Source organism: Thermobia domestica, chromosome 7 (assembly GCF_964235325.1).
Source record: "Thermobia domestica chromosome 7, izTheDome1.hap1.1, whole genome shotgun sequence".
Classification (NCBI taxonomy): domain Eukaryota; kingdom Metazoa; phylum Arthropoda; class Insecta; order Zygentoma; family Lepismatidae; genus Thermobia; species Thermobia domestica.
This window is the reverse complement of record NC_137460.1, coordinates 261458518-261478035: the sequence shown is the minus strand read 5'-3', so window position 1 is coordinate 261478035 and position 19518 is coordinate 261458518. Positions and strand designations below refer to the sequence as shown.

General features: G+C 35.2%; 2 protein-coding genes across 2 annotated transcripts; both read right to left on the bottom strand.

The window, feature by feature from the left end:
* Positions 1-13428: 13428 nt before the first annotated feature.
* Positions 13429-13971, bottom strand: LOC145689695 (zinc finger MYM-type protein 1-like). Its single transcript, XM_081763892.1, has one exon. It carries the CDS (start codon positions 13969-13971, stop codon positions 13429-13431), a length of 543 nt encoding a protein of 180 aa, XP_081620018.1.
* A 500-nt stretch (positions 13972-14471) lies between these two features.
* On the bottom strand, positions 14472-15203 carry LOC145689694 (zinc finger MYM-type protein 1-like). The gene has a single exon (XM_081763891.1). It carries the CDS (start codon positions 15201-15203, stop codon positions 14472-14474), a length of 732 nt encoding a protein of 243 aa, XP_081620017.1.
* Positions 15204-19518: the final 4315 nt, after the last annotated feature.

The following is a 19518-nucleotide window of genomic DNA, read 5'->3' as shown; positions in this document are numbered from 1 at the left end:
ACTAAGAAGTATGAGATTATGATTATAACTAGTATGTCCTGACTTAGACTTAGATAAAGTAAATATAGTTATTGAGAAGAATAGAGAAAATAATGTTATTGATAAAAGATAGAAATAGATATATAGAGATATAGAAGTAATATAAGCATGCTAAAAAATAAATAATGAAGACTATAAGAGATTATATATATATATATATATAGTAAATGAAGAAAAAGAAGAAAAGAAATTAGATTTGCGGGTAAAAACAGACAGAAGGATTTCTGCTAAGATACTCCCTAAACAAGCTAGGAACATTCCGAGGCGGATATAAAATATCTTGTTCATGTGACAGATTGAAGGATTCCGTTTCACAAGATAGGCCTTGTTGGCAATAATAATAATATAAAATAAATATACGATAAAGTAAGATTAAGAATGCGCAATGTTTTAATTTACACTATTTAGACTTTAAATATGAGTTACATGATTAAGACGTTAGCCTAAGAGATTTTGCTGCTGGTTGGCCACCAACACGAATGACTAAGCTATTATACGGGTTTTTGACTAAGTTAAAATACGGATTAGACATTAATTTTAGTAAATATATTGATTGAACAAAGAATATAATTCTAATTTAGACATGAAGCGATTGATAGTTGAACTAGTAACAGTCAGCTTATCAAAAATTAATTTGACATAGAGTAGAATTAAATTGATAATTTAAAAAAATGAGTATGGAAAAGAATCGATTTTTTTAAATTTTATGGAAATAAAACTCAGACTTGTTATTGTTATATATATATATTATAGTAGTTTTAGATAGAAGTTGTACATTGTAAAAGAAGATAACTGGGAACAAATCACGGTTAGGATGCACGGCTAGTCGAGCAGCCGTTCAACAACGAACGCTCTTTCGAAGCCTGAGGAATTGCAAATTTCCATCGATTTCATCACCCCTGTATCTTAAAGGGGTTTGGTTTCAGTTATCAAGTGATGGGTGTAAACAAATATTTGATATTGATAGTTAGGTAGGATAAGCATATAAATAATTGTAAACACAGATACACATAGTAATAACATTTAGAACATTGATATAATGAAATGAAATGAAATCTTTAAGTTTTACGTCCAACGGTTTTGCCGGTTAGGCTAAAGAAGACGGTGATGATGAGTGATGCATGAAATGGTGGAATGAAGAAAGTGGGAGGAAACGGGAGAACCCCGAGAAAACCCACGCACACGGTGTTTGTCCACCACAAAGTTCACTTGGCGGGGGCTGGGATCGAACCCGGAACCCCAAGCGCCAGAGGTGAACGCTCTACCACTGAGCCACCGCATTGATATAATATAGGATTGCGTACTCACACTGTGTGTCCCATTGTACATGACTGTATAGATATTTTTTAATGCACATTGTTCCAAGTAAATAAATGTTTCTCACCACACATCACTACACATTATGCCAGATTTTAGCAAAGCATATTCAAGCATTAGCGATATTAATGCGTAGAAGTAACACATTACCAAACACACCAAAAACAACGTGCTGAATCCAGAACACCAAGAGACGAAATCGGGACACGTCACTGATTTCTGGCCAGCGAAATCGAACATTTTAGTGAACGAAACCGATAAATTCGATAAAAGTGGGATCAGGAAAGTCGACCGCAAGGAAACGTTTTTCCCCTGTGACGTAGTGGTAATTTAAGCTCTAAAACTCACGAAAACACATCAAAAAACATCAAAATTTTGTGTGTGGGATCACCGAGTTTAACATTCAAGCAGCCGACGCCCAAATGAGAACGAAACGTGGACGTTTGAATCAACCTTGTATGAAAAACGCTGATTTCGCGCTTCTCATCAAAGTCAAGATCATAGTTGCAAACTGTCTTGAAGGGTACTTTCATTCTCTGCGAGTGAAAATCTGGTGAAAGTTTATTTTAATTCAAATAATTGGTAAATTTGTGATTCCGATAAGTGTAGTGAGCAGTGTCATATGAATACAAATAGTTATTTAATTAGTGTGGAATCTTTCAAAAAGCTGAAAAAAGTGAATGAAAAGTGTAATAAATATTTCAATAAATCATGGATGTGCAGACAACATGTGCCTGGATTGGCAAGTCTGTATACAGCATCCGCTGACAGAGACAGTGGAAAATTTTAACATTGTTCTTAGCAACAGAATGTAAGATAACTTAATTGCGTACCAAAAGAACTCTTTGCGCAATTAACACAGAGAATATACTTACTCGAGACAATTCTCACCTCAGCCACAAGATGGTGTGAGGATTCAGATTTAAAATTTTATACGCACATAATGAATTTTCAATGATTAAAGATTAATTGTATTAATGAAAATTAGGTTTTGGGAGATGTTAATATTAATCACAAATATTTATTCATGATAGTATATATATGTTTTATTGTTGTCGTTTAATCTATGTTTGTACAGTTTTATATATTTTATATCTTTTATTATTTTTATATACAGGGTGATTTACGTTGAAATGATATCCTGCGAGATCTAATTTGTTAGCGGAGCTAACAAGGTTTCGACAGGGGGCATGTGGCAGAGCCCATATTTCATGGTCATTTTTAAGTATATTTAATTAAGTTCATTTTTATTAAAGACTAGCAGCGTTCACCCCGCTTCGCTGCGGTCACCCCGGAACGCAATAAACTTTGTTACTTAGATAATTTTTACTTTTTCGCTTTCAAGTGATATGATAAAAACCATAGAAGATTGCAGTAAATGTTAACATTATATCGCCTGTCATTTATGTTAACCCGCCCCGCTTCGCTGCGGTCACCCCGGAACGCAATAAACTTTGTTACTTAGATAATTTTTACTTTTTCGCTTTCAATTGATATGATAAAAACCATAGAAGATTGCATTAATGTTAACATTATAGCGCCTGTCTTTTATGTTAACCCGCCGAGTGACACGGTCATGCGGGTTGCATATAAATACGTTTATTTTTACCTATGATGAACTAACAAAGGATTTGTACGTTATGGACACTTGAATGGTCAATTATCTCAAGACACTGGTAATTAAAAATTAAAGTGATATGATAAAAAACATCTAGGGTCCAAATCCTAATAACCCCCCAAAAATAAAAGAAATTGGTTCAGCCGTATTAGCGTGATGAGGGAACAAAGGATTTGTACGTTCTCTTTTATAATATAGATTTTAATTTTTGGTTAAGGTTTGTAGAATAATAAAAGAATACGGAAACGATTATTATCAGCATAATATATTACATAAATGTAACAGTCATTAATTTCATAATTTTATGTAACCAGTTATTTAGATCACCATTTTAGCAAATTGTTTCTTGTTTGGGAATTAAGGAATAGAATCTCATAAATGTTTGAATGAGAAGAATTAATAAAATCCAATGTAAGTGCATTTGCAAAATGATTGTCAGCATCAGACACATTCACGGGTATGTTGGAATTGCCAAGAATCGTGAGACGAAGCATTCCAAAGATTGCCAGTTGTTAATCACAATGAGAAAACATCCTCGTTTCCGGGAGAAAAGAACACACGCCTCTGACGTCGTGCAGCAGCGGCGAATTCCGACCAAGAGGAAATTGAACAAAACCTGACGGACGAGAGGTCTCGGGGGTGAATGAGAGTTGGAGAAGTCGAGAAGTAGAGAGTTGGAGAGAGAATTCGATAGAGAGTGTTTGGAGAGAGTTCTCGGAAGGAGGAGTTCGATGGTCATCATTGGTTTAGTGTGACTAGTCTTGTGTCACATGAATTCTTCGTATAACAGACGAACATTATAAGTTAAAAATGACACGTAACTTAGTGGTTAGGCTCGCCTATAATAGAACCACAGATGTATACGGCATAGCCTTTCTCGTTCGTGATTCGAACCATCAACCCCCATCGTAGAGATACCAACATCGGCGATACTTCTCAGCCTGCAGCCTGTCAAGGAGAGAGACCATTGAGGACCAGCATCGGAAGATAAGCAGACCTGAATACAAGAGGAATGTGTTGCTTTCAATTCATTGATCAACAGCTCAATGCTTGGTATGCGATGCGTGGTCTGGCAAAACATCTAATTACTCGTTTTTGAATACACAACGTTTACACGTGCACACATTTTACTATGAAAATACACACATCATTCATTATCGAATTACTGAGTTGTTATTTCAATACTAGAATCCCCATAAGGTTATGTGTCGTAAGTTTACCCAGCATCTCCACCATGACAACCTCCTCAGTTCGTGTCTGAAAGTCGGGGATGTTGAAGTGAACCGGATAACTCACCTTTCACTCACTATCTGAAATGAGTGGGAATGTGTCTGACTAATAAGCGAAAGGTAAACTTACGATACATAACCTTATGGGGATTCTAGTATTGAAATAACAACTCAGTAATTCGATAATGAATAATGTGTGCATTTCATAGTAAAATGTGTGCACATGTAAATGTCGTGTATTCAAAAACTCAATTCATTGATCAACAGCTCAATGCTTGGTATGCGATGCGTGGTCTGGCAAAACATCTAATTACCCGTTTTTGAATACACGACATTTACACGTGCACACATTTTACTATGAAAATACACACATCATTCATTATCGAATTACTGAGTTGTTCTTTCAATACTAGAATCCCCATAAGGTTATGTATCGTAAGTTTACCTTTCGCTTATTAGTCAGACACATTCCCACTCATTTCAGATAGTGAGTGGAAGGTGACTTCTACAGTTCACTTCAACATCCTCGAGTTTCAGACACGAACTGAGGAGGTTGTCAATATATATATATATATATATATATATATATATATATATATATATATATATATATATATATATATGTGTGTGTGTGTGTGTGTGTGTGTGTGTGTGTGTGTGTGTGAGTGAGTGTGTTGTGTGTTTATGGAGGGGCCAGGCCACCAGGCAAATAGAAATTCACTTTTGGGGTCTTCCTAATTTAAAACCAAATCATGAACGCCCATGTATCAAATTAGTCTCCAGATCGGAATTTCGGTCCGCCAATATTTTAGTTTGGCTATAGACATTCGCACAAATTAGATCTTGCGATATCTTGCAACAAAACTTTATAATGTTGCTACTGTATTCAGATTTCATTTTTCGTGTCGTGCCCGTAATACCAAAACATATTATATAAGTCATTATACCAGCATGGGAAAGTCAGAAATATGACGTTTGAAGCGAACAACTGACCTCGCATAAGATCAATTTAACACATTCTCACACCCAAAGCTATACTTCATACCTCCCCCTTACAAATATAATTCTTGTGTTGTAAATTGCAATGATCAACTTGTCCTCACAAAAAAATTTTGCATTTAGTCGCTACTACAGACAATTTTATTGTTGAAAGTATGTTTCTAGACTGGATTACTCCTAAAGATAACAGTGTATTGGGAGGAGTCAATATGAAGCCGTAGGCTCCAACCTAATAAGCTTAGGCGCTAATTGAATTGGATTGATTGATATTTTAAGTTTCACGTCCCGTTCAGCAGCAAGGCTATAGAAGACGTGGACCACTTGTGTAGTCCAGAAAAAACATTTTTACTAGGATATTTGCAAATTTTTTCTTTTAGTTTAACGCCTCAGGATTGTACATTAATGTAAGTTAGAAGGTGACGATGAGATACATGATAATGGTGGAATCAAGAATATGGAAGAAAACGAGAGAGCCTTAAGAATAACCACACCTACAGTGTTCACCAAAAGCCTATTTGTCGGGAGCAGGAATCGAACGAGGAACCTAACGGATCAGAGGTAAGCACTCTACTACATAACTTTCTTTTCTTTAAAGATCTTATTTACATAGAAATAAATATATTTTACGAAGATATTTACATATTTTACAGCCTCACTGAAATTTTAAAGAAGTAGTCAGGGAGAGTTTAATTGTCAGTTTTTTTATTGTTTATTTTATTTTATTTTATTTTATTTATTCATTTTTGCTTGTTTTGTTTCCTAGCTAATTAATGTTTGGGTTACTGAGAATTAAAACCTTTTTAGTATTATTGTTATGTCATCACTTTAGAACCAAAAAGTCAGATTTTTTTTCTTGTGTTTTCATATAGGAAGTTGGCGAGTTTGTGCCTTAGTATTCATTTGGTTTCTAGAACGTAGTTGAAGGTCATGTTGAGTTGAGTCTTGGCGGTTTTGAGTTCTTGAAGTGTCGGGCACTGCTTGTGGCCGTGGCGTCTGTCTGTTATGTTTCCTGGATTTCGGCTGTGACGTATTTGTGTTGAGCAGTACCAATGCAGGCCGTGTGAAATAATAACACAGCTTCAACAGCTACGAGTGCCAGGCGTTTGAATTTCAGCTTTCGTTACGGCGTGACTAATGCAGTATTGTACTGAACCAAATTCTATGGCTGGTTAAAACGGTATATTACTTTCGTGGTGTGGTAAGAAATACAACGTAATAGTTAGGTATAGTATATATAACTAGTTTAACCAGTCGGACATTACTCTGCTTCCTTGAGCTATTCTTTCGGTTATTAGTTTAATTACCGGTAGTGTTTCCTCATAGTATTGTTTCACTATTTCTGAAAGGAATTAAGTATTAACAAAGTAATGAATAACCAAATGCCCAATTATAGTAATTGAAAATTAACGATATACATGTCGAATCCCTACTTTTCGCGGATGCTGAGATGAACAGTTAAATCTAAAGCCATTCAAGTCCAAGTTAAAACCCCATAATTAAAGAAGTTTCGACATCTGGAAGGCGGGGTGCAGGTGAATTGTAAAATGTCTCCATTAACCGACATTGGTATCGAATGCTTAGTTTTCCATATCGCTGAAACGAATAATGCCAATCCCGAATTTATCGGAATCCAAGTTTAGCCCTCATTGACACCTCGGAGGGGAGGGAAGCGATAAAATGCATATGTCCAAATTGACGAAATTAGTGTCAACTCCATAGTTTCCAGGGTCGCTGAAATAAACAATGACTATCCCGAATTCGCCCAAATCAAAGGTAGCTCCACTGACATCTCAGAGGAGACGGAGAAACGGAAGAAAAATTCATAAATCCAAATTAGCCGATATTAGTGTTGAACATATAATTTTTTGGGTCGGTGAGCTGAATAGTGACAAATGTGAAGCCGTTCAAGTCCAACTTTAGAACCGACAGTTATAGTTAGTGCTGACATCTAAAAGACAGAGGCTAAGAAATGAAATGTCGAGAAAGACCGAGATTGGTGTCAGATTTATAGTTTTCGGGTACGCTGAAATGAACAGTGACAATTGTTAATTCATCCAAATTCAAGACTAGGCCCCATCGACACTTGAGAGGGAGAAAAAAAGAGATAAAAATTAATATGTCCAAACCGACCGAGATTAGTGTCGAATCCATAGTGTTTGAGGTCGCTGGGATGAATGATGACAAATTTGAAGACGTTGAAATTCAAGTTTGGAACCCTTAAATATAGTGGGTGGGGTGAAAATAAAATATATAAGTTGATCGAGATTGATGTCGAACCTGTAGTAATTGGGTACGCTGAAATGAATAGTGATACCCGAATTTGTTGAAATCCAAGTTTAGCTCCACCGACACTTAGTAGGCGGGGAGGAGGGATAAAATTAAAATGTCCAAATTGACTAAACTTGATGTCAAATCCTTATTTTACACGGTCCCAGATACAAATAGTGACAATCCCGAATTCATCCAAAAAAAAAATGTAGCTCCCATCGTCATCTGGAAGGGAAGGGGAAAAGGAGAAAATAATATGTCCAAATTGACCGACATTAGTGCAGAAAAATAGTTTTAAGTTCTCTCTTTAGTTCCAGTGGATTTTTCAGTGGGCAATGCCTTATTCGGTTCTTCATAATGGTTTTCCAGTGAAACGAATATCCAATTCTGGTAACTCTCTGCCAATTCCGCTAATGCAAAAGATCAAAATAGTCTATCCGCCAATATCTTGAAATGCGTATCTTTAATTTGTCAACTGCATTAAAACATATTATCCCAAGCCAGTGTCTTGTAACGTACCTACTACCTAATATAAAATTAGACTTCAGTAAACGTCTCTGGGAAAGAGAATATACAACAAGCTTTCCATTTTTTATAATAAGGGGAGGAATGGGCCTAATAAAAGTTAACATAAGGTCTCAATAAGTCGGCTTACACCACAAACCTTGAACGTACGCTAAAAAATAATATCACTTCTATAGAGTAAATAAAAAGGAAGATTAACATATATATCTATATAAATCTATAAGGTTCTCAATAGGAAAAAGAGAAAAACTATATTCATAAATTTTAAAAGCCAATTTATAAACTGGAATAGTAGAACGTTGAAAATCTCAATGAATAACATTTAGGTACTAATAACCAAAGAGGAACTTGCACAATGCCTGATGATTCGCTTTTGAATATAGAATCCAAATTATTCAAACTGGACAAAAACTACAATATAAATTAGCAACTTACTAATCGTATACTGCTGTTCAATCTAATTGAGAATATCAACTCTATAGAAAATAATACACATACTATTTCACTACTTGAAAGATGTAGAAAGACACTTTTTCCTTTTAAACTAAATTTTTCAATTTCTCACATATATTATTAACACTATTGAATCGATGCAATATATATATATATATATATATATATATATATATATATATATATATATATATATATATATATATATATATATATATATATTATATTTATATTTATATTTATATTTGGTAGAATTATACTGATCACTATTCGAAATAACTATTACACTTAACTTTTTCACTTATTCCATATATAGATATTTAACTTTCCATTTCCATATATCTCTTAGAGAAGACGTAGAGTCGAAAGTACGACCAGGTTTTACGAACAACGTTTTAACAGTAATGCCATACTTATTTCTGATGTTCCCAGTTGACAATACTTAACCATTCTGGCGCTTGCCATTCATACTCAGGTACGCGAACCAATAGTACGGTACGACGACGCTTAATGGTACGCTGTGGTTAGTTAGTAAACTAATATCTAACCACAGCTGATCGAAGATTTTTTTAAACATGTAAGTCATTACAGTGTTTAGGTCTATTTACTTCTTGTCTAACGTATTGCTGAAATTGTGCGTGCTATCATGCAGAGAACCATAAAAACATCGAGTACCCCTGTAGAATGTACAATACGATAGGTAATCTTATAGTATATTTTAAAGGTAATTGAACCCCGGACTCAGGGCACTAATTAAATGCATGAAACATAGAGCCTACGTCAGTGCTCCATACCTTTTCACTAAATAATTTATAACATGTATATAGTGCAAATAGGAGGGAATTACAACCAAATAGTATTATGATCTACTTTTGATACTCTTAGAAAGATATCAGTGTTTGCGCCGCTGTACATTGAAAGGAAATTAATTAGTGATGGGTAAATTCCCGGGAAGATATTTTTCGGGAATATTCCCTGGGAATATTCCTGGCAAGATTCCCAAAATGGGAATTTATCCGGGAATTTATGTATAATCAGAAAGAAAATTGCATTCTATTACTATATTATGATTTCAAAGTGGAATTAATTTTTATATCACAGCATATTATTGCTGTTGTCCACAGAGGATTCTTTAAAATGTATATGCTAAACCGTACTATGTTACTTTATTAACACTTTATTATATTTAGAGAGTACGCATAAGTGTATATTTATTTACAATATGTTCTATCAATTAAATATGTGTGAAAAACTTATATAGTAAGTTCTAATACTTTTAAACCGCTAAACAGTTTAAATTTATATGTAAGTGGATTTTCTAAACTTGACTCTACTACTGATATTATAAACACATTAAATTTATAAATGTTATAAGCCAATTAGATTGGGTAAATACTAGAAGATACATGTCTCACCAATTTAGCAACATTTGCGCATACATATTTATATTCACAAAATTTGCAAGATACTTACTTATCTTTATATTTTAGCACGAAACACTGCCATACACGACGTTTCATTCCACCTATTTCTCGAAATTCATATGTAGTTCGTTAATTCACATGTAAGAGAAGTCCGAATATTTCTTCAGAAATTAGAGTCAGAGATAGTGATTGATATATTCCCGGGAAGATATTTTTCGGGGATTTATGTACAATCAGAAAGAAAATTGCATTCTATTACTATATTAGGATTTCAAAGATAAATTCGATTTTATATCACAATATGTTATTAATGTTGTCCCCAGAGGAGTCTTTAAAATGTATATTTTCAACGATGTTATGCTATTTTATTAATATACTATTATATTTAGAGTGTACGCATAAATGGATATGTATTTACAATAAGGTCTTATGAAAGTGAATATATTTTAAAAATGGTATAGTAAGTCCACATACCTTTAAACCGCTAAACAGTTTAAATTTACATGTAAGTAGCTTTTCTAAACTTGACTCTACTACTGATATTATAAACATATTAAATTTTTAAATGCTATAAACAATTTTGTCAACATTTGCGCATAAATATGTATGTTCACAATATTTGAAAGATACTTTCTTATCTTTATAGTTTTGCATGTTACGTTACCACACACGACCTTTCCTCCTGCCCATTTCTCGAAATTTCGTGCGTTAATTCACATGTAAGAGAAGTCCGAGTATCTCTTCAGAAATTCGAGTCAGAGAGAGGAGACAGACCTACGTCTATTACTAACGGTGGTTAAGGGTTTATTAATAGTACTTCACCTCTATTTCTACATAAGTTTACTTAATTCTAAATTACTTTCAAAATGGTTCGTTTTCATCGTTTGAAAATGAGTACTTTGCTAATTTTGGCTATTGTTCAGCATTGGGGGTCAGCTTTTGCAACTACTTTTTTGCGATATTCTATTCCGATGCGGATCTTTTATGGTTTCATACGTTAAATTACGTTACCAACATTAAATTCAGACGGCATTACAGAGCGAGCGTTAGCGAGTGAAGGCGGGTTAGAGCCCCGCACGGCGCGTTGTTTTATATCTTCGTTACCAACATTTCACTTTCTTTTCTCACATAAATCACTTGCACTTATCTTTACGGTTTGTACTATTTGCTAGTTTTGGCCCCACAATATAAACATTTAGCTTACTTTTTAGTGCGAATTCAAATGGAACTTAAAAAATCATATTATTAGTTATATAAAGTACAGTCAAAGAATATTAAATTTTTAACCTAGAAATTCTTTAAAACCTAGAAGTAAATAATCATATAGTAAAGTAAAGTAATTAGTAATATGGTTCTTATAATTTGGAAGATAAAGTAAACAGTTCGAAATAAATTCCTTCCCGGGAATTTATAGGTCAGGATAAAAAAAACCGGGAATATTCCCATTTTTAAATTCCTCCCCACCAGAAATATTCCCACTGCCCATCACTAAAATTAATATAAACTGAGAAACCGTAAATAAAGAAAGAAAACAAAGGCTTTTACATTTGAATAAAACAGTAAAATGCATTCCTAGTTGAGACAGAAATAAAATGTTACAATAATGAAATTAATGGACCCATTCTCTCCTGGTGTTCCATTATTTGAACATTGTAATTTAGATTACACTGTGCATATTATAACTATTACTTTCCTTATAGCTTTCAATATGACTGGAAACAACTATGAATCAAGTTATTTAAGGCAACAAACAGACAAAAATATAAAAATAATTAATATTTTATTTGCTTTATTTCCTCCATGGTGCATGTAAAAATTTCTTTGAGAATGACGTCACCATCGCCAGATGCAAAAACTAATAGAGCAGGAAACAATCACCTCTTCATTACATCCCTTCTGAATGCAGTTGACCCTTTCTGAACTAATTGCGATACGGTGTAGCCAGATCAGCCGGTATTTGCGTCATACTTAAAATTGTTCCAATACAGGAACACCGGGAAAAAACGGGTAGGTCCGATCAACGTCTCGGAAGGGAGAGGAATAAAATTAATAGGCCTTATGTAGAGTCGTTCTCACGCGTGATTAGTGCCATACTAAAGAGTTTGTCTACGTTTTCTGCAGCAGTCAGGCCTTTAGTATGATGCTAATTATACGCCCAAACGACTCTGCATAAAGCTCAATATGTCTAAATTGACTTAGATTAGGTCGAATGATAGTTTTTTGGGGACGCTGAGATGAATAGTGACAAGCTCGATGCTGCTGGAGTTCAAGTTCAGCCCACTCCAAGTGAAAAGTAAAATATCCAAATTAACCGATATTATTGTTCAATTCATACAGGGTAGTCCGGAAGTGGGCGTACCCCCCTTTAGTTTCAACAGTATAGTTTTAGTTATGGTAGAACGTCTGTACACAGTTCCCATTAGTCTTAAGCTTCTTAGGAGTCATAAACAATGGTATGATCACCATCCATGTCGTAACACACCTGAATTCTGCGGCAAGTTCTCGGAGATGCTTTACGGAAATACTCCGTAGTCACGAGGTTGAAGGTGTGTTCAAGAGCTACTCGTAATTCCTGCGTTGTGTGATATCGAATGTTTCTTACTGGTTGTTTTATGAAACCCCAGAGAACATAGTCTGTCGTCAGATCGGTTCTTCTTGGAGGCCAGGCGAAGGGAGTTGGTGTACAGATACAAAACCTCTTCCAATCCAGCGGCCAGGAAACGTCTGATACAGGTAATTGCGCACGTGAATCACGAAGTGCACCGGTGCTCACATGGATAGCAATATTGCCTGCCAATGCCAAGCAATGTTACCATACTATGCCAAGAAATGTTAACGAACAAATGTGGGTAAATCCTAAAACTATTAGAAAACACCAATTAGGGATACGCCCACCTCCGGGCCACGCTGTAGTTTTTTGGGTCCCTAAAATGAATAGTGTCAGTCCGGAATTTCAGTAGCGGTTCGTGGTCTGTAAAAGCAGCAGTTGCAATATCAAAAGGTACATGTTTACGCGCGACTTCCACTCCACCCCCAACCGTCCTTCTCTTGTGTCTTTGCCTCCAAGCTCTACTGCTATGTTTATTGATTTAAGTACAAGGTGGCCTAAAAGTAGGTATACAAACCCGTACTGAATTTTATTACATTTCTTATTGTTATCAAACAGGTAGACTTAGTTTCCTTTATTATTTGTTCTTAACGTCCTTTTACTTATAACTTAAGCCCAGAATAGTCGAAGGAAATAAATCCATAAACTGGAATGTTACACTTGATCAATGCAGGTGTGTATACGTACTTTAGGGCCAATCTGTATATTAACAATTACTGAACTAACCTATCTTTTCTGTTTCCTTCCGTACAAGGTAAACAATCACTGTCATTGCACATTTATACATTATGCATATACGACACTTTTAAACAAGAGATAAATATAATGTAGCATGTGTTGTAAGGCACGGAATTATAAACAGCATGAAAGCATTACGGAAACATTGAAGAAAAAGAATATGAATATATATAAAGCTAAACAAAATTATTTAATTAAATAAATCGTACCTTATTTGAAAAGGAAGTCCATCCTTCGTTCTTTTCGAGCTGCAAATTTTTCTATTACTTGTTGGTTAAAATCTGGAATGCTGTTCACCAAGCCTCTCACAATAGATAACATTGCCAGGGCAGATAGTCTCTCTTGTGTCATAGTATTCCGTAGAAAAGTTCTTATTCTCTTTAAGGTAGAGAAGCATCTCTCTGCCTCCGATGAAGTCATTGGAATAACGAGCAAAACCTTCAGAAGTTTGGTTATTTCAGAAAAGGTTCTCTCAATGTTATTGTGCTGGAAAAATTCTAATAAACTAACTGGTCCAGATATTGATGAAAACTCGGCAGTGTTATATATTATGGAAAGTTCGAAATGAAGCTGCTTTGCGTTGACAAATGGATAGAAGTTGCAAACGTTTTGAACAATTTCTTCTGGAAATTCCTTCCTGTATTCTCCAAACTTTTCATTACAGAATAAAGTGCCCGCCACAAGATGGCCAGTAAAACTAAATCTTTTTTTAACGTTACTAATAATCGCATCACACACTTCCTTCGCTTCCATGTTTAGTTGTGTGTTATCAGTTTTTCTTCTTTTCGATGTCTCCGACGAAACTAAAGGCTCAATATCTATTTCTTCGTTTCTTATTTTTTCAACACTTTCTACAAAAACTGACACATACTTTTGAGCACCTACCACATCATGTCCTTTCTTTGGAACTGTCCATACAAGATGTCAACATGAGGTAAAATTTTGTGGAAAAGAGTCAAAACACAAAGCTGTGTCTAGTAAGGGTGTCAATGTGCGCTCTTGCCTTCTCGATTGTGCTCGAATTTTTAATATCTTCATTATTTAGAATATGTTTCAAACATTGAATTATTTTTTTTTCTGTACAGATAAATTGTATTAACACCGCGTGATTGGAAATTCCATCTCGTAGGAACAGACCGGGAAAGTCTTTTCTTTACGATATCATCAAGTAATTTTGTACGCTGTGGACTTGTTGAGAAGAAGAAACAACCTCCCTGCAAAGTGGCAAAAAATACTCTAACATTTCTTACAACTTAAGCAGCATTGAGCATAATTAGATTCAGCTGGTGGGCATAACAATGAACGTACTCGGCGTTTGGAAACTGTTGTTTAATAATTGCTTGTAGTCCTCCATACGTTCCGGACATTACTGACGCGCCATCGTACGTCTGCGCGATTAATTTCTGTGGGGTCTCCTCTAACATATGTTTTTCAAGTTCTTTTAACAGGCATGACGCCAAAGTTTTTGCAACGTGTTTAGGATGTTCGAGGAAAGTCCAAAATCTTTCAACTGGTTTTCCATTCACTAAATGTCGATAAATGACGGCCATTTGAAAAGTATTAGCCACATCACTAGTTTCGTCTGCAATCACAGCTAAAAATTCTGATTCTTTTATTTCTTGTGAGATTTTGCTCTGGCAAACTTCTAACATTATATTTAAAAGTTCATTTTGAATCGTTTTAGATGTTCCCTTAAAGACAGTAGCTTTCTCCAAATGAGTTTTCATGGTTGTGTCAAGTTCTGCACTGAAATCAATGAGGCCACGGAAAACACCTGGGTTTGAAGATCCTTCTGTCTCGTCATGACCCCGCAACGCTAATTCAAATGCACCACAAAAACGTACACAATTAATTATAATATTTAGAATATAACGATTATGTCTCACTCTTTCGTTATGCAATGCTATATTTCGCCTGTACTCACTGTCTAACTGCTGAGCTATATTGGCAGTACCAAATAAAGCTAACTGTAATACATTTTTCATATGGATATTTGTAGCTTTGTAAACAAAGAAAACAAAATAATTTTTTTTACTCACAACCACAAAGCCAGTCTGTGTTGTTATAGTACTCGATTTTAAAAGAGCGCTGAAACTGTCTCTTACCTGTTTTGACTGTTTGATTGATTGTTAAAATTGGTCTTGGACGCCCTAACCTTTTTATTTCAACCTTCTCCTCCATCGGCCTACGAGAAAACGGGGTCCTGAGAAGACTGCAAACTGAATTCATTTTGAGTTTTCTGTTATTAGCGTTATATTTTAATATTAAAAATATCACTCACAGGCTAAGAACAAAATCACCATCACATTCTTCAAACACACACTTATAATAAAACAGCACAATAGGATTTTCAATTGTAACAATATTATGAGCAAAACCTCGGACACACTCTACATATCACTCCCTCTATTCTATTATTATTATTATTATTATTATTATTATTATTATTATTATTATTATTATTATTATTATTATTATTGTTCTTTGGTTTGTTCTTCCAAACTACCTCGACCCACGCAATACCCACGCCTTCATCGCTGGTGAGTGAAGGAATTCATAACTAAACTCTTTCCAGCCTTAGAAAAAAGTAGATGTAAACAAACCCACCTGACTACCAGTGGGTCGATGACCAATGATTGGTTGTTGGACTCACTGCACTAGTATCCTACCGCAATATAATCCCTACTAAAATAATAATTTCAAATAAAGATATCTGAATTTATCCTGCATTTTGTGATAATAAACGCAATATATATAATATTTAACAACAGATGTAGCTTTATTTCAACCTCACGCGTATTTGGACATATAGTATTTACTGCGCATGCGTATGCGTTCGCGCGCCTACCCAACTCATTTAAAATTATAGCAGAATGCAGAGTTTCGTGGCCCGATATGTGACAGTAATCCATTTTCGTCTCGTGTTATAAAACACAAAAGAGGACACAGGAACAGCGGTAAGGTCGTTTATATAAAGATTTAAGAAAATACATATTTCCAATATAGTGTCAGTGCGTTAATTATTTACCAACCAACTATTGCTCTAACATTGTGGAAATTATGCGACGACAGTAAGCTAGCAGACGATCTTGCTGTTCACGTCTCTGGCTGCCGAAGCACGTGTGAGCCGCGGAGTAATAAATTTCGCTTTGTTTATGTCTACTTTGTTCTAAGGCTGGAAAGAGTTTATTACAGAAGCTGAGTGGCAGTTGCCAAGGTCTCCGCAACTGGATGGAGACCATACAACAGGATAGGAGCGATGCAAGAATAAATGTGCTTTCCAATGTTAAGAAATAGGAACTCTGCCGTATGCTCAATGCTAATGGATCCTGTGGCAACGCTATTTGCCACTGGATGTGTATTTCTCTCTCTTTCTTTCAGTTTTTTTTACATGATTTTTTAATACTGTTTTGTGCTAAAGAGCAAAGGATTACTTTTACGAAAACATTATTTTAAAATTAAAAAAAAAATCTTTGGAGGTAAAAATCATATACAGTTGCACAACCGTGCAACATATAGTACCAGCTGCCAATGCCGAATTTGTTCAGTCGTTTAGCTCTCATACTGTTTCGTTTAATTTAGTGTTATTTATTTGTCTTTAAAAGCAGTGGTCGAAGGGAGAAGGTATGCGGTGGTATGCCATATCGCCTCTGGTTTTTCAGTAATGAGGACATACCGTCTCTGGTTTTTCAGTGATCAAGTGACAAATATTCTGGTTTACTAACAGCGTTAAATAACGGGTTAAGTTCGTGATCCCTGGATCCACTACATACTAATTTAGTTGAAAGTCAGAAATATTTTTCGAGATCATCTAGTATTAGTATTTTCAACATGTTAGGGAGTTAGCATTTTTATCTAATGCCTACTTTTTTTCTATATACTATGAGTTACCCTTAGTGTTTTGCAACAAACATCCTGATTGAATTATGGAACATTTTTGTATCACTCTTAAAAGATTGGTCAGAATTTAAAGAATTTATTCACGAAAACTTTCATGTGCTGATCTGAAATATCATCTACCAATTAAATGAATAACTAGGTTGGATGGTCCGGGTCAGCCACAATTGAAAGAAAATTAATTGAGAAACTGAAACTACAGTGCATCGCATTTCATCCACTAATTTCTTTTATAATTCCTGAAGCTTGTGTTTATTACATGGAACGTTCAGAGCACAAAGCATCAAGCCATAGAGTTCCTAGAAAATAGGGATATAATTTGTACTGTAAGCTTCAATACTTAGAAATTTTAAGTTTATTCGTTTCGCTTAATGAAATGAATATTTTTACAGTTTTCTTCCCTTTATGTTGGGCTAGTTTACGTAGATTTGGAACTTTCAAACTTCATCCTTTTTTCCACTGAAAAGTTTTGCAATTCAACAGAGAAATAATTACGTGTGATAATTAGATTGAATAATTTGGTCCGTGACAACCACTTTACCATTTTTTTAACGTAAATTTCACATTCACCGGTATTGTAACAAAGGGTGTTTGAACGACTGACCGCAGAAATTCAAACTCCGTCAAATGATAATTTCATAGCCATGTTTTATTAAAGCGTAAACTCTTTAGTCAGTGGAGAGAATTGCTTGAATCTTAGGTCAGAGTTGATGACGTTGGATTTTGGTGGGTAGTCCATTGGATAGACAAGATGGCGGACAGCGTGTTGGACAGTATAAATGGGTCCCATATGTCAGGTAATTTTACAGTTAATACTAAATATAGTAAATGTAAAAGAGTATTGAAAAACGGCATAAAGTGTGAAAGATGCAAGAAGTTCTTTCATTTTGGCAAGTGAAGTGCAGTTGAGAAAAATTCCAATATTGTAAGTTGGTCTTGCATGTCGTGTGGTAGCTGTGAAAAAACAAATAACAATCAACTTAGTGAGGTATCAATTTCAGCTGAGTTTGTTTCAAATTTTCTTGAGGAACTACATTCATTACGTAAAGTTGTCGAACTCTTAGCGCAAGATATCTAGAAACTGCAACGCCAAGATCAATTTCAACAATTGGGTCAAGAATCGTTTAGTACAAGGCAAAATAGAAAGACCTGGAGCGACATCGTAAGGATTACGGCCGAAGTCCCAAATGCTACTAGTGAACCTAATAATAGCGCGAAGATACCATCTTTTTCCAGTTGCAAATCACAATATAGTGGAAATACTAGCCCTCCGAAAATCATTTGTAGCCCTATCCACAACGCAAGTGCAAGAGCAAATTGCCAATGGAGTGTCAAAGCTGCAGAAACCCAGATAGCAAAAATGACTTACAACAAACTTGCAGCAAATTTGCAATTCAAGTCTGGCAAACTTGCAGCAGACTTGTGATGCAAGTCTGCAAGTTTGATGCAAGTTTAATGCAAACTTCCTAGTTGACGCTCTTCGGACTTGCAGCACGCCTGCAGTGCAAATGTATGGTAAGTTTGCAAAGCAAGTTAATACTTGCACTGCAAGTGCACAGCAAGTTTGCAGCAAGCTAGTCCAGGTTTGACGCAAGTCTCAGCAAGTATATCACGTGCACTGCAAGTGCACAACAAGTTGGCAGCAAGTTTGTGTAGGTTAAAAGCAAGTCTCTGCAAGGATACGACTTGCACTGCAAGTCCCTAACAAGTCTACAGCAAGTTTGTAGTAAGTCTTCTGCAAGTATATACTTGCATTGCAAGGCTACAGCAGGTTTTCATCAAGTGATTGTAGTAAGTCTTCTGCAGGTATATACTTACATTGCAAGTCTACTCCAAGTGTGTGGAACTTAGCATAGCAAGCCTGCAGCAAGCACTTTACTTCCTCTGCAAGTCTTCTGCTAGTGATAGCACATTGAAAGATGCATTAGCGAGTACAGCTTGCACTTTCATTGCAGAAGAAAAGTGCATTATTTTGCTATAATACAAATATAGCACTTGGCGAGACCAAGTGATGTACTTGTAAAAGAAATAATAAAACATGCATTTTTCTTTTACAATGGAAAGTCTAGGCCGCGAAGGTTAATGCTCATCTCGCCACTGCCTGCTGACTTACACATGACTTATGGAAGTGAAACGCTGTGAAGGTACTGCATGCAAACTTACACTCATACAAAAATCCAATTGGTATCAAAGAAAATGACAATATGGCCTAAAATTCTGCAACAGGAAAATAGTAAGACTATTCATACAGGAAATACAGTAATAGTTAAAACAGGAAAATGTGACAAAATAATCTAAAAATTCTTTTGCTGTAACCGTGAAAAATCAAGTTATTATTTGTATCTGCATTGTGGTTCGTTAAAACAGTTTTAACATGTGTGTAAGGTTCCTGTTATAGCAGTT

Coding starts and splice junctions, on each gene's coding strand:
- LOC145689695 (XM_081763892.1), bottom strand. CDS start 13,971: ATGGAAGCGAAGGAAGTGTGTGATGCGATTATTAGTAACGTTAAAAAA.
- LOC145689694 (XM_081763891.1), bottom strand. CDS start 15,203: ATGAAAAATGTATTACAGTTAGCTTTATTTGGTACTGCCAATATAGCT.